The 14,795-nt window shown below is 34.6% G+C and overlaps 1 protein-coding gene across 5 annotated transcripts in view; it reads left to right on the forward strand.

The window, feature by feature from the left end:
• Positions 1–14,795, forward strand: part of PAM (peptidylglycine alpha-amidating monooxygenase) — a 119,739-nt gene that overhangs the window by 20,047 nt on the left and 84,897 nt on the right. For all 5 annotated transcript variants that reach the window (XM_035310397.1, XM_035310398.1, XM_035310396.1 and 2 more), the window contains exons 2-3: positions 7,995–8,508; positions 9,569–9,689. In XM_035310397.1, the coding sequence (XP_035166288.1) occupies positions 8,417–8,508; positions 9,569–9,689 (213 nt within the window). In that variant the 5' untranslated portion in view covers positions 7,995–8,416. The remainder of the gene's footprint in view (positions 1–7,994; positions 8,509–9,568; positions 9,690–14,795) is intronic.

Genomic DNA, 14,795 nt, shown 5'->3' on the forward strand with positions numbered 1-14,795 from the left:
TTCTGGTGTTTTGCTTACATATCTCTGTAGCAAAAGTACAATCTTTTGTTCTTAAACAAGTTTATACCTAATAGTTTACAGTGTGGTGATGGAGAAAATGAATAAATTCCAAGAGAATTAATTTTATTTTGGTCTGAAACATACCAATGCATATCTGTAGGTTATATAATGTTATGTTTCCTTCTTTTCAGAAATTTGTCTCCCACCTCAGTGATATTATAATTGACTTTTTTCATCATTTTGAGAAGTAATATTTGTCATTTTTATCTTTTCACGTTTTTTCTTTAGCAAGTTTCTAGCATAGGTGAAATCTTGTATGGAGAAAAGGACATGGTAACAATGCATAAGTCTCAGAAACTTTGGGAAAGGGGAAAACATGGTTGGTGAGGCAGATCTACTTGTTGGCAGCTAAGCAAATCCTAAGCAAGGGCTGCTTTGTAAGATCTCATTGAAACAGCAGTTAAATATTTTTTACGTCCTTTTTTTTTAATATGCATTTTCTATGACTTTTCACTGTTTAGGAAATTAAGTATTTTAGAAGTTGTTCTGACAAAATAAGAACTGTCTGGACTTTGAAGTCTGCCCATTTCAGTTGTCCTTGAGGAGCTCATGACAGCAGCTGTGGGCAGACCTCAGGGCCTCTGGTGGCAGCCATTCTGACAGTTTGCATCACAAAACAATTGTCTTTGGTACAGAATTGTAATTTCACTGTTTAGCTTGCTCAACTTTCACAATCTTTTAGCATTCTTCTCTTGAGAGTTACTGGCTGTCATCAAACACCTTAGTGGCATTTGTCTCATTACAAAATTCCTTATTTTCTTCAACTGTGTAAAAAACACTTCTGATAAATCCTTTTTTATAAATAAGAAATTCAAAGTAGTTTTTTCTGACACTTTCAGTATGTGTTTTTGACTTTGTGACTCCTTTTCCAGGAAGCTTCTGTTCTGTCTTAGTTATGCACATAGATGCTGTCCATGCATGTCAAGGATGAAACAGGAATGTAGTTTAAACATCTGTGCTTGCCTACGTCATTTAACTATTGATTTAAATGTGCTGCCTGAATCTTGAAGTAATGAGGGAAGAAATGTTAGACAGTAAATTAAATTTTTGCTTCTCTTGATTTGTCTGTTTTTCCTCATGGATGCTTCTGCAAGCATCTCTTGATGCTTGCAGAAGAGTTCTGAGTCTGTTTCTAATGTCATCATATTTTATAAATTAGCAGAGAATAATAAACCTAACCCTCCTGGAAATAATGTTGGTGTTCTTTCTTTGTATAATCACCTATTACAGCCCTATTGTTTTTTTATACCTCCTTTTATTTTTAATTTCTGTGACCTCTTTTGCTGCACATGTAGTCTACTAAGTATGATTTGAACACTTCCTTTATTGTTCCCTAAGAAGGGTTTATTTATGCCTTCGCTGATAAGGTTTCTGATATTTTTGAGATTCTCAATCTTCATAGCAGTTAAGAACCTACAAATTGTGTTGTCAACCTATTGATCTCCAAAAGTGAAAGGCAGAGTGTAAATAAGTTTCTAATCCTCTATCCCTTTTCTGTAGAAAGCTTCAATTAATCTCAAAAGAAAGCTGTCCAGTAGGTAAAACTCTCTATACCTGCTGATATGTCAGTAAATTGCAAGGATTTTTCTTGGTATAGATAGGTTGTTTTCATATTGTAAGTGGAACTCGTTTCTCAATAGGACGCCAACAAAAATGCTAACAGATCAGCCAAATCCCTCAAAATGAATGTAGGTATTCAGGCAGTCTCTTTTTTTTTTTTCTTTTGCACTTCTTTGTGTGAATTTTCATTTAATACTTATTTCCAAAAGAGGAAAAAAAAAACTTATTTTCCACATTCAATATATTCTGAAAGCATGCAGAGTAAATCCATTTAGAAAGCATTCAATTAAACTGCTGTAATATATAGAAGAAAATTCAAGTCACAGTTCTTCATTCAAAGTATAAATGCTGTATTTCTTCCCATGGAATGAACAGTAGATTTCTTGTCATCATGAAGGTTTATTTTAAAAATATGCACCATACTTATGCTCAGCTGATCAAACTGTAGAAAAGATTGTTAATAAAAACAATAGTAGGGGTTTTGTTTGTTTGTTTTCCTTGGGTATCCATATGTGCAAAAGGTTTTGGTAGCAGAAGGTAAAAATTTGCAAAATCTAAATTAAACCAAGAGGCCACCTATATGAGACAATTCATGAAGATAAACGATTTTAAAATGAGAATTATATTACACCTAATCCAGTGTGGACTGCTGCTGAAATGGGATATTTCCAGCTGCATGCTCACACCATTTCTCTACAGACAGACATACAGCAGCACAGACTGGCATGCTGGCTGGTCGCTTGGATGGAAAAGTAGCACTCTGCTGGGGTGGGATGAGGAGAGCATCAGCTTGACAAACCACTCCAGAGCAAGAGGAGGAAGCAAATATAAGGCAGCCTACAAATACGGTGGTGTTCGGGTTATGGTAGAAATTCATCTTCAGTTTTTTGGAGGAACAGCCCCAAAAAAGTCTAGTTTGAAGCAGCAGCTTCTACTATAGGAAACTCCTTAGTTTTTTGGATGATTCACAATCAAGCTCTTAATATTTTGCTGTAAAACCAATTAAAGGTGAGTTGTTTCAAGGAAAGTAAAATTTCTTCACAAAAACAACATTTCAAAATATTTTAAAGAGTTTTTTAAGCTGGTGTGTTACTTATTCTAAAAGTTTACTAAAATATGACATAGAAGTCAAGAATATTTTTTTGGTTTTGTATGTATTTTTTTTAGAAAATCTCTAAATACAGGTCTACATTTAGCTGACCCACATAACATTAACAGCTATGTGGGCCTTGTGGTTTCCGTAATCATGAATTCATTGTTTTCCAAAGAATTATAAACCGTAAAACCAGCTTATCTGTGGAAGACTTTTCTGTGCTTCTGGTCATCATCTTACCAATTCTTTCCCCTGTAAGGACATTGGAGTTATAACTAAGTTACCTCAGTTTGGAAGAGAAAGTTTTCATCTTTTGCTGCCAAAATCCACAGAGAAAATCCTTGGTACCATCAATTCCTGATGCCTTTATCTTTGGGAAGGCTAGAACTTTCATAGCTAAAACTAATTATCCCCTTCACCTGCTATATATTTCTCTCAGATCTTACTGCAAAGGTCGCTGAGGCAAATGAATCTACCACATTTAATTGATTTACTCAACTTGGTATCCACAAGGGTGACCCCTACCTCCTGTTCTGCACCTGAAAATGAGTATAAAGCAACTTTGCAGGACTTCGCATATTCCCTTGCTGAATCCGGAGGTTTCTCAGTCCATTTCACAGCCTGTCCAGATCCCTCTGGATGGCACCACAGCCCTCAGATACTTTTGGGTCATCTGCATGTACGTGCATCTTTCTGACAACAGCTCTCCCAACTCTTTGGTATCCGCCTGTTTTCCTGTTTTTTTTTAGGTTCTGTTGAGAAGGGTTAATTTGATGGTCTTGTGCCAAACACTTTTTGTACACAAAAACAAATACACAAACACTTTTTGTACACTCACTTTTGTACACAAAAACAAATACACAAACACTTTTTGTACACTCACTTTTTGTGAGTGGCGGCAGTCAGTGCAGTAATGAACATGACCAAAGCTGATCCCACAACATGCTGATTTTGCAGTGTAATAGCAAAGAAAGAAAGAAAGAACAAAGAAAGAAATAAAATGCTTCAGTGAAGTGGAGTAGTTGCAGCTTGTTGAACTAGTGCTCTTGTTTGTATACCTGAGGTACAGCAGCATGCCTGTACATCCAACTATCGGATACCTTCTCGGTGTTCTCTGTAATTATTTCATGAAGAGCTAGGATGTCCTCTTGACAAAAGTAGGCAGTATATAAATGTCTCAGTGGCACATTCTTGAGTTTTGGAGAATCAAAATTGACTACTGTCATTAGTTATCCCAGTTCTAAAAGAACACATGCTAAAAGTTGAAAAAATTAATAAAGAAATAAAATCCTCTTTTATGAGGAAGTCAGCAAATGGATGCTCCTCATAAAATAGTCTGCATTCTCATACAGGTGTTCAAAAATTATTTTGCAAACATTAATTTTAACCTCACTTTTGACAACAGAGGTTGCAAAATATACTTATTCGTGATCTAAAGATGGCGAAGCTGAGTTGTTTAAGCTTGACACTTAGTCAAAGATAAAATACTGACTCCGTGCTATAGCTGAAGACAGAAATCATGCTGTCCATTCTCAGTTCCATGTTCTCAGTGAATGAGGAACATGAAACAAGATTCATCTCTGAGAAATTAATGCCCTTTATGAACCTTTGGATCAAGACTTTTTTAGTGTTGACCACTTTTTTTTTTTTTTCCTTTGCAGGTAGTGGTGGTTGAAGATGAAGCTTTTGCTTGTGGCATGTTCACTTTCTACTGTGTGTTAAATGTTCTAATGATGAAACTGAGAACAAAAAATTATTACAGCATACTTTGTGAAACTGTGATTAATGCAGAGCTTTCTCTATCAGTAGTTCCTTTTGGAAATTGGTCATTTAATTAGTACTCGTTTAAAAGCTTTACTGTTTAGTTTTTATGCAGTCTTACTGAAAAAAAAAAAAAAAAAAAAAAAAAACACTTTTATACTGCATGCTATTCTCAGTTGTATTTTGAATTCCAGCTTCTTGGCCACTTCTTTTTCTGATTTTTCTCAGCTTGTTCAGTAAGATGTTTTCCTGCTAGTTGCTGTTGGCTACTTTTTTTTTTTTTTTTTTACATTCCTTTTTTTTTTTTGTATCTGTCCTCTACAGTGTCTGACAGGGGCGTGAGGGTTAGAATATCATGCTTACTCTGCTTGAGCTAATTTTCACCTCCCTTTCTCTCCTTTTACTCCAGTCTTTGTTATCAATTACATATTTTTTTACTTCACTTTTTTTCCCGTTCCCTTGGGTTCTCTTACTCCAAATTGAAAGCAGAACTGTGGCATCAGGATGTCCACGTAATGAACCTAAGTAACCATGTAATCTTATTATTGAATCTCTCATCCTAAATTTTTCCCCTGTTATTTGGCATTCTTGCTTATTGGATCATATCTAAAATTAGATTGAGATCTTTTCAGGTTAGAGTTTCCTTTTTTTTTTCTTCATCTTGTCCCCAGATGTAAAATTAAGTTGTGTGAGAGCCTAATATTAAGTACCAGATGCATTAAATTTTTATCCATGTCATATCCATGTAGCTGATGAAACTGTAGGTGATAAAGCTTGTAGAAGAAGTTGGCCCAAATTTTTAACAAGAATTTATAGATGTTAAGTATACATTTATTCATCTCACTAGAGATTTCTTTGCTTTGTTAGATAATTCCAGAGTATTATTCCTTTTTCTTTCTTTTTTTTTTTTTTTTTTGTCAGTGATCAGTGTTCTAAAAGCTATGTATGAGTCATCATGCAGTTCACTGCAATATTAAGATGTATTCTGGTCATTTTTGCTATTACCGTGTTTAACTCTGCGGGGAGAATTGAAAGCTTCTGTAAAGAAACTCATATTTGAGATGAGGGAGGAGTGTAAATGATCAGGTTTCACAGCAGCTTCCTTTTATTAATTCACATACCAGGTAGATGTTTGTAACAGACTTGATATAAACAATCTCTGACTTACTAAAGCTGAAAAAATGTTTGTTTGTTTTTTTATTTCTAGTCACTGGAAAGTATCTTTTCACATTCCAGAAAATTAAGTCAGAACATTGTAACTTTATGTTAAAATCCAGTGTATTCCTCTGCCTGTTTTCTTCACAGCTCTTGCTTGTCAAATGAATTTACAGTAAGTTCTGAGAATGAAGACATAATTTCTTGAATAATATGATTTAAAAAAAAAAAAAAAAAAAAAAAGGCACCGGCACCATCTACTTTGTTAGTCTTTAGCAAATGTGTTAAGTAGACTTTTAAACCTTCAGGTTTATTCAGCCACTCAACTTCACAAATTTTTTAATCAAACAATAAGTTAAATAACTGAAAAGCTGGGTAGATATACTTAGGGAAACATTAATATTTTTTAACCATTTTATGCTCACAATTAATCCAGAAGAAAACAATTATTGAGTATATTGATGAAAATCTACATGAAATAAAACTGCCACATAGGAACAAAACAGTCAAAGAATATTGGCGTGTAATACATCGATATTCATTTTTTTAACCTATGAGAAAAAATGCCTCAAGTTCAATCAGTATTCTGCAAAGTGCCCCCATTTCTTGTTCTGTTTTAGATTTGAGCCTCATGGTTAGGTGTATGAGTGTAATGTAATTTTCAGTTTTGATAAGAAATAATTTTGTGTGTGTGCAGTTATATGAAAAGGTCGTAAGTGTGTGTTTGTTTTTTTTCTGTCCGTGATGACCAGTTTTCCTTTCTTGCATATGTGCTGAAGCTATACTAGAACTTCAGTCAAGTGACTTGCAAAGATGCTGCTCAGTTACTGTTGTATAGTTAGGCTTTCAAGAGTAAAAGTAACTAAGTCCTCCGTCTTTATAATTGTCTACTTTTTGTGAAGCATATCTCACTCTTTTTTAAAAAAATAATGTTCAGTTTTCATAATAGTGCAATCCTTGACATGTTCTGCAGTTTTCCATAGTTTTCCATAGTTCACTAGTCAAGATGAAGATCACAGAAAGGAAGACATGAGCATTTACATAAACAAAAAGCATTAGTCCTGTTTCATTGCTTGCATGAATTTTAGACAGGTTTGGCATGTTTTTGGCAAGCTAAAATCTAAGATGAAGTCTATTTTTAGTTGTGATGTAATCTTTTGTGTCATCCTTCAGTGAAGAATAGATTCAAGTTTAATAATGGTTGATTTAATAAAGTTTTTAAATTGTTATCTCTTAAAATTGTCCAGTGCAAAAGCAGTGTAGCTGCTAACCTTCAGGCAAGTTGCCAGCATGGATTTTAGTCTATCCATACACACTTTTAGAAGCCTTTTCACTGAGTATGCCCTGAGATGGAAGTCATTTTTCTTGAAACAGGAATTCGTTTCAGAGCAGTTTTTTGCTTCTTCATCCTTATAAAAATATTTTGAGCATGTTTTTCAGGGTCTGGAAGGTAGTTTTCTTTTTATTTATGCTGGTTTTGTGTTTAATATTTATTTTTAAAGAATTAATAAATAATACGTTTTAAAGTTCAGTTTTATTTATGACTTGAAATTTTTCTTCTGCTGGAGTTGTAATGCTCAAAAATATCCCTCAATCATTTGTATATATTCTCAGTAACACACACTATTACTTTCTAACGTACTTATAAAAACCTTTTAAATTTTTGAAATTGAGTGTGTAATCAACTAAAATAGGGAGATAAAAGCAGTTAAAGTTGAAGTTAATTAAAGCAATGAGGTAATGGCTTAAGCTGAAATAACCATAAGAAGAAAATACAGAAATAGTATTCAAGTAATGTAAAGTACTCTGATCTCAATAGTTCTTGTTTCAGTATTTCTGAAAATAATTTGTTAGTATCAATTATCTGAAATGGATAACAATAATAACTACAGTACACAAGAATCAGATACATTAATGACATAATGGTATATTACAGGTTGTATTAAAAATAAAACGTTATCCCAACCTGCTATAAATGCAGAATCATTTAGTGATAGTAACATTTGCAGACCTTGATTCTTGCTGTATCTGTGTTTGGCTTTATTAGCTGCTTATAGAACATACACAAAATGCTCCAAATTTTGCCTTTTCCTTTTTAATGTCTTGGGGGGGGGGAGGGGAGGTCCTACCATGTGAAGTGTGTTCCAGAGTGAGTTCTGTGCATCAGTATTGAATGTATCAGTTTTGGATTCTGTATGGAGGAGGGGGGAGGAAAAGGAGGAATCAACAGATGTGGAACATTCTTCGCTGGGTTGGGCTGTCTTGTGAAAGTACTTCGTAATGTGTCAAAAATCCTCAATGGGGATTTGCTAAGGACTAATGCTGTCATGTGTTAGTCATCCTTTATCTGCTTCTATTTTTACAGGTTCTGAAAGATGACTGACGCTGGTTTCTGTGATGCCACTGGGAGTCTCTGGCACCGTGGACTGATAAGGAACATGCAGATTTAACTGCACAACCTGGGGAGAAAGCATCAGGAGTGCTACTTCGTTTCATCTCCATAAGTGGACGAAGACACGGTGTCATCGATCTCCAAAGGGAAGACCCTTCAACAGATTTTTACAGCTAATAATAAAGACAACATAGCGTCATCCACTTTCCTGATTTACAGTTCATCACCTTCCAAGACAGATGGTCTGTCAGAAGCTGGAGGATGCCTGCAGAGCACATAATAATGAAGTAGTGAATTGATGCTGCTGCTGCTGTCTAATTGTCAGGATCACAGCTGATCGAGCTGCACTGCCCTTTTTCTGCTCCCTTAATCGGGCCAGGAACAGCAGGGTGGACATGGCTGGCCTCGTTAACAACCTGCTAATACTGTTTCTTGTTTTTCAAAACAACTGCTTGGCTTTCAGAAGCCCACTTTCTGTTTTCAAGAGGTGGGTTATGCAGGAAGACCCTGTGTGTTGAATGCATGCTTCTTAGGGCTGTGGTCACTTATTATATAACGAAAGTATGAAAAAGCATGTCCTAGGCAAAAATGTATATGTTATTTGTTTGGTTTTGCTCATCTGTTCTGAGTTTTATTTGCAAAAAATTAAATGGCACTCTTGTCATATTCATGACAGAAATTCTGTTTTTTTCCAGAGGTAGCTCTGAAATGGGTAGTTTACGATGATTGTCATCAGGATGATAAAAACAATAATATTGTTAATAATGTTATAATTAATTATTATTCAAAATTAATAATGTTCTACGTAATGCTACAGGTATATTTGAGGCTTCACATAGTGAGTAAATACATTTCACCTACCCTAGCTAGCTAGCAGTATAAAATGATGTTTTTAAAGTGTTAACGAATTTACTTTGGGAAATCTGGGAAACTTTAAAGGAAGAGGTTGAATGTAAAATTGCATAGGCAAACTTGAATGTAGGATGCACAAGAGAAATAACCTTTTTGCTCTCCTAAAAGTATTTTACTGTATTGTTTTTTTAAATTTGTTTATACATTGCAGTCAGTATAGATATTGATATTCATGTGAATTGGCAAAACCTGCTGTTTTGCTTTTCTGCTTGTAATGGGGATTGCCATATATGTCATGCTGTTAGAATTAAAATTTCCCCTTTACACATTATTTAGATTTAATTTGTATTGAATTATACAACAGATACCTAGTCTTTAAAACCAAACCAACCAAAAATACCTCTGTCTTAAGTGATTAACACTACTTGACATATTCTAGTGAAATAATTCTGTCTGTACATTCATCTACCTCAGACAATTACCTAGATGAAATGACAGGTTACATTTTCAGCTAATGTTTTCCAGACTAGTTCATCTGATTGTTCACTAAAATGTTTTCCAGAGCACATAAAGAAGTGAAATTAGCAGTTTTACTCCAATATTGTCAAACTTCTTTTCTAGTTCTGAAGACCTATTCTTCTGGAAAGGTAGAATAAAAATCAGTATTTTTGAAATGTGTCCTCCTTCTTTTTAAGGTATAAAGATGCTACTAGATCTCTTTCCAGTGAATGCCTTGGAAGTGACAGGCCAGTGATTTCACTTGGACTGTCAGATTTTGCATTGGACATTCGCATGCCTGGAGTGACGCCTAAGCAGGTGAGAGAAATGATTTTTTTTTTTCTTTTTGCCACTTACTGTTTTTCTTTATAGGCCAGAAAAATGAATCCTTGCCTAAATATCACTAACATAAAGTGAAAAAAGAAAACAGTAACTTTTGTAGATTAGCCTATGTCCAGAGAAAAGTAGGAATCTGAAAAGTTATTTCAAATGATTGAAAAATCTTTTCATCTGACTAGTGTTGTTTGTAATACGTTGGCTTCGTAAGCTGAATTGCTGAAGCTTATTAAAAGAATGAGTATGAGTTTTATTAAAGTGAAACATATGCAGCTGTGGTAGTGAGAAAAAAATAGAATTTGGGCTTAAACCAAGTATCAAATGGTGCCTCAGTGGATTTAGTTACATGAAATTGAACATTGCTGCAGCTTTGACAAGCTAAGAGAGAAGAAACAGAAAGCATTTCACAAGTTTAATACTTTTGACATGGTCTTTTAAACCTTAAAATATTGCAGAAAAGATACTGGAAATAGTAATATTTCTATACTCTTTCGAGTTTGAAGTTGCTTATCTATTGAGCCAAGTCAGTTAAAATTAAAGAAACTAGTTAAGAGTTTTAACATTAACATTTTTAAGATTCACTTAAAAGTCTGTGTTTCTACTGTCACATGTAGTTTCATTAAGCAAGATAAAAAATGTGTGGTTTGTTTTTTTATTATTTTCAGTGAGGCAATGCAGGGAATTATGTATTTCAGTAAAAGACCATACGTCCCTTTTAAAGGGCTGCAGATGCTTGGAAAGAGCAGGATGTTGTGCTGCAGTAGCTGATGACTCATTGTTGCAGATAGCAGTTTCAAAAAATACTGAAGGGAAAATGAGGTTTTCAGTTATTCTGGACCACCGCTTTGGAACATATAAGTTAGAGCAAGTAACGTCATTTCAGTAAGTGCAAGCAGAAGTATTGTTCTTTTATTGTATCTTACTTATCTGCAACAAAACATTAAACATCCCTTTCAGAGAGAGTGAAAAGTACTTTGAATTCTTCAAGGTGAACATTTGTAATTACATAAGTTTTAGTTAAGGCTAGAATAGTTGTAATACTCTTCACATGCATGTATGTTTATATCCAACAGCTTTTACACAAACTTAAATGTTATGCTCCAGGGTAGATTTGGGGGAGGGATGGAGAAGACAGACAGCAGTAGACAGCAACTTTCCAAACAAATTCTTAAAAAGGTAATAATAATTCCTAGCCTAATATACCACTGTCCAGCTTGTATTTTCCTTTTTTTGTTTCACAAACTCTTTCACCTTCTCCCCTCCATTTCCTTTCCTCCTTCCACACTGCCCCCACAGTAGCTGAACAGGAAACCTGGTTGCTATTTAGACAGCTTAAACTCTTATATACACAGCAAAGATTGCCTTTCCGGTCATTGTTGCTTATTTTCTTGTGGTTCACAGAAGGAAATAACTAACAGCTTCTTAGTTTCAGTGCAGTTAGTTCACTTGTGGCAGAAAGAACATGGAAATGAATATTCGTCTGTAGATAGAAATTCTTCTGTAGTAGCAGCTTACTACCTTGCTATCTTCTTCATGTGTCTTTTGTCCCTAATTGTTGGCACATTTATGTAGTCAGTGACTGCAGAGCTGCAAATTCTACTAAAGGTTACATAGAAGTATATATGGGTTTGTAATTCCAGGGCTTACCTGTGAGTTTATTTATGAAAGATGCTAATGAGCAAAGGGACTAGTGCAATTTTTAAAATGCTTTGATAACGGATTTCTGGAGATTTATGGCTGTTTTGGTTGTGACTAAATTCAATTCCTGAATTCTGAATCTTATTTTTTTTTGTGGGAAAGATGAAAAAATAAAAGGAGGATAAGCAGAAATTATGAGAGAAGTTGCAAATGAGTTAAATTCTAGAGGAAAAAAAAAAAAGTATCTCTAGAGTAACAACAGTATGTTCCATATTGTCTGTTCTTCATCAAGTGAAAAGAAAATCTTACACTTCAGCTAGATCATTATGCTGTGATTTAATGCAGAGAAGTGGAACTTTTATTTAGATCAGCAATTGGTTAATCTGACAAATTGAGTGATATCTTCTTTGTGATGTGAAAAACTTTCATGTCATGTCCTTCACAAAGGACATAAAAATAATAGTGCGTATGGAAAAAGGCTCTTAGACAACTACTGAACAGCCACAGTGCCAAAAAAAAAAGGGGGGGGGGGGAAGGGGGGGTTGGCTGTTTGCTTCTTCTTGAAAAATGTATTTATAAACCACATTTAAATGCCCAGTTGCCACTTGTTTCTACAAACTCAGTTGCTGAATTTTTACAATTTTAAGATATTTTCTGTAAGCCATGAATTATATCATGAAACAACTTCAACTCCTTCTGCCACCAATTAACTTAATTAGTACTCTTAGTCATTTTCGTTGACATTGGAAATACTTGTTTCTACAAAACTCTTTGAGTTGCTGCTTGCATACTATTTTTTTCTTTTTAATTTAGATAACTAGAGAGCATTAGGACCTTCTAAAGGTGAGAAACCTGATGCTTGGCAGCTCTGCAAGTTTCTTAGTAAGAGTTTCTGTCAGTGCATTCTGCTCACAAGAACTGCTGGAATGGTTATGTTATTTTCTCCTAAATTTCTCCTAAATGGTATTTTCTCCTAAATTTCTGACATATGCTTTATCTTAGAAGTTCTTTTTCTCATTTCACTGTTTCTCCTTAAATCAACTATCTTATTTTGAACATGTATGTCAGGTAATTTAAGTAAGCTTGAGTTCAGTTTTTTGAATGATTAAAACACAACCTCACAAAAAATATATATTTAGCTAAATAAACATAGGTACCACACAACATTTCAAGTTTTCTGAAAAAACTACACTTGTGAGAGGTTGACAAATAGGATTCAACTCATACAGGAAGCTAGTGTTTTCAAAAGAGTAAGGCAGCTGGAGACTAGACAGCACAACTTTAGCTAACTGCAGTGGCACTAGGTAAGGGTTCACAAATCTGTATCATGTTTGCTGTGTCTTCAGATTCTCTCTTTTTAAACTTTACTTGCATGCCTTAGAACTGCAAAGTGCTAATTTGTTGTGACTGTACTCTAAACTCAGATAAACAGTTTAAATGCCAGCTTTCGCTTTTCCCAGCAAAATGTAGGATTACAAATTGGTGAATTCACTGCTTGGACGCAGATTGATACCTTGAGTAGACTTCACAAACATAATTCTCTTTCTGTGTTGGTGGTTCACAAATATGACAGTCATATTTCTGCCTAGAATCATAGCGAACAGAAAGGTGTCTAACAGAACTATTTAGTGTTTTGTTTATAATTCATGACCAGTAGACTTGTATGACCTGCGGTAGACCTACAATCAGAAGGTTCGTGTAACATAAGAATTGTTCTAGAAGGGCTTGAGTTATTGCTTGTTTAGTCAAAAATATCCCCAGACCTGAAAAAGAATGGGAACTACTGAAATAATACTGCTGCTGAAGTGAGATCTTCTATAGTGTCCCTGTAGGCAGTTACATATAGTTTTATTTTCCAAAGTCCATAGTATTTCTCAGTAAGTCTCACTGAAAACAGATGCTAAAAATTAAACAAACTTTTTGGATCCTGAAAAGTCTAACCATCTGTATGTATTCCCTGAAATTCACGTGAATTTTTGATACTACCATGAAGAGTCTATCTAGATTATGAATATTCACACTGTTGTTCTGGAATGCCTTTTTTGTAGGAAACACTGAATTCTCTTAATGCAGGGGCTTACATATAAAGTGTATAGGTGGATCACAAAGCAACAAGTACACATTTCCAAATGGCAGGAGGTGGTGGAGGAGAAAAAAACTCCAAAAGATTTTGTATGGTCAAAGATTTTTGACAGGTAGGTCCGTATTATGATGAAGGTGGTATAATTCTTGGTAGAAAGATCTGAATGTGTCTGGAACCAAGATCAATCTCTGTCCTTGTATAGTTAGGTTAGCAGTGTGCCCCTACATTAAGAGAACATACCTCATGTTGTCTAGGCAGTGGGAAAGGTTGCTATGAAAAGCCTGCATTTTCTTCTAATGATTACCTATACTCAGTGACTTGGTGTTGTTTTTTGTTGTTGTAGTTGTTTTTTGCCTTATGTTCTGTAGCTCTGGCTGCCCTTCTGCCCTGTGAGTGAATCAGAGAGAACCGTCTACTTTACATGGGTTATAGTTTGCTAACTGTGAGAATCTGCCCCTGGGTTGTGCATTCTTTTGGCATAAATGTCAAACACAAACATGCCTGTGAAAATGTTCCAAGCAGCTTTTGTGAACAGCATCACTGAAGTGTATATTCTAGCAATAAAAATCTGAAAACCAGTGAAGTAGAATAGTTTTCTGGCTTGGTTAATAAATATTTTATATTTCTTGGTACTTTCAAACACTACCACCTCTTATAAGTGGGGGGAAAATACCTGCAGTACATACATGTTCTTTTTTTTTTTTTTCTTAATGCTTATTCTAATTGCACACTAAGAAAAAATGCCACTAATATGTCATGTGAAGAATAATTTTGGTATGGTGCTGAAGGATGGAAGACATTTAGGAGCTGTGGAGAGGACGGCTGTGGTGCTTTTGCAGTTCTGAGGGAAACATTCTCTAATCATTCCTTATACTTGAGAATGGTATAAAAATTACTGCTATTCACAGTAAATTTATACTACTCAAGGACTGATTATTTAAATGTTAACCAGTGTGTTTTATCTCCCAAAAAGGGATGGGATCAGCTCAATTTGAGCAAACATAATACAAAACCCAGTCCTGTTAAGCAAAGTGAAGGCTATTCTGTGAAAGCATTATTGAGAATTCAGGGTAAATATATTTACTCTGCCAGTATTGCTGTTGTGAACATTGTGTTTGCTACAGATCAAGTAAGAAATATGGATAAAATATTGCAGTGCAATTAATACTGTCTCAAATAATTCTGTTCATTAAAAATAGTGTGTTGTTTTAAAATTAATCACTACTGTGTTTTAGTCTGGATAAGCTCTTCTTTGCTACACTAGTTTGGTACAGTATTGGTTGAGTTCTTAAATGTTCATTTGAAACTTTGTAAATACTCCTAAAAGTGCAAAAAGTAATAAAAGATGTAATTTAGTGAGATACTGT

The sequence above is a fragment of the Oxyura jamaicensis genome, chromosome Z (genome assembly GCF_011077185.1).
Source record: "Oxyura jamaicensis isolate SHBP4307 breed ruddy duck chromosome Z, BPBGC_Ojam_1.0, whole genome shotgun sequence".
Classification (NCBI taxonomy): domain Eukaryota; kingdom Metazoa; phylum Chordata; class Aves; order Anseriformes; family Anatidae; genus Oxyura; species Oxyura jamaicensis.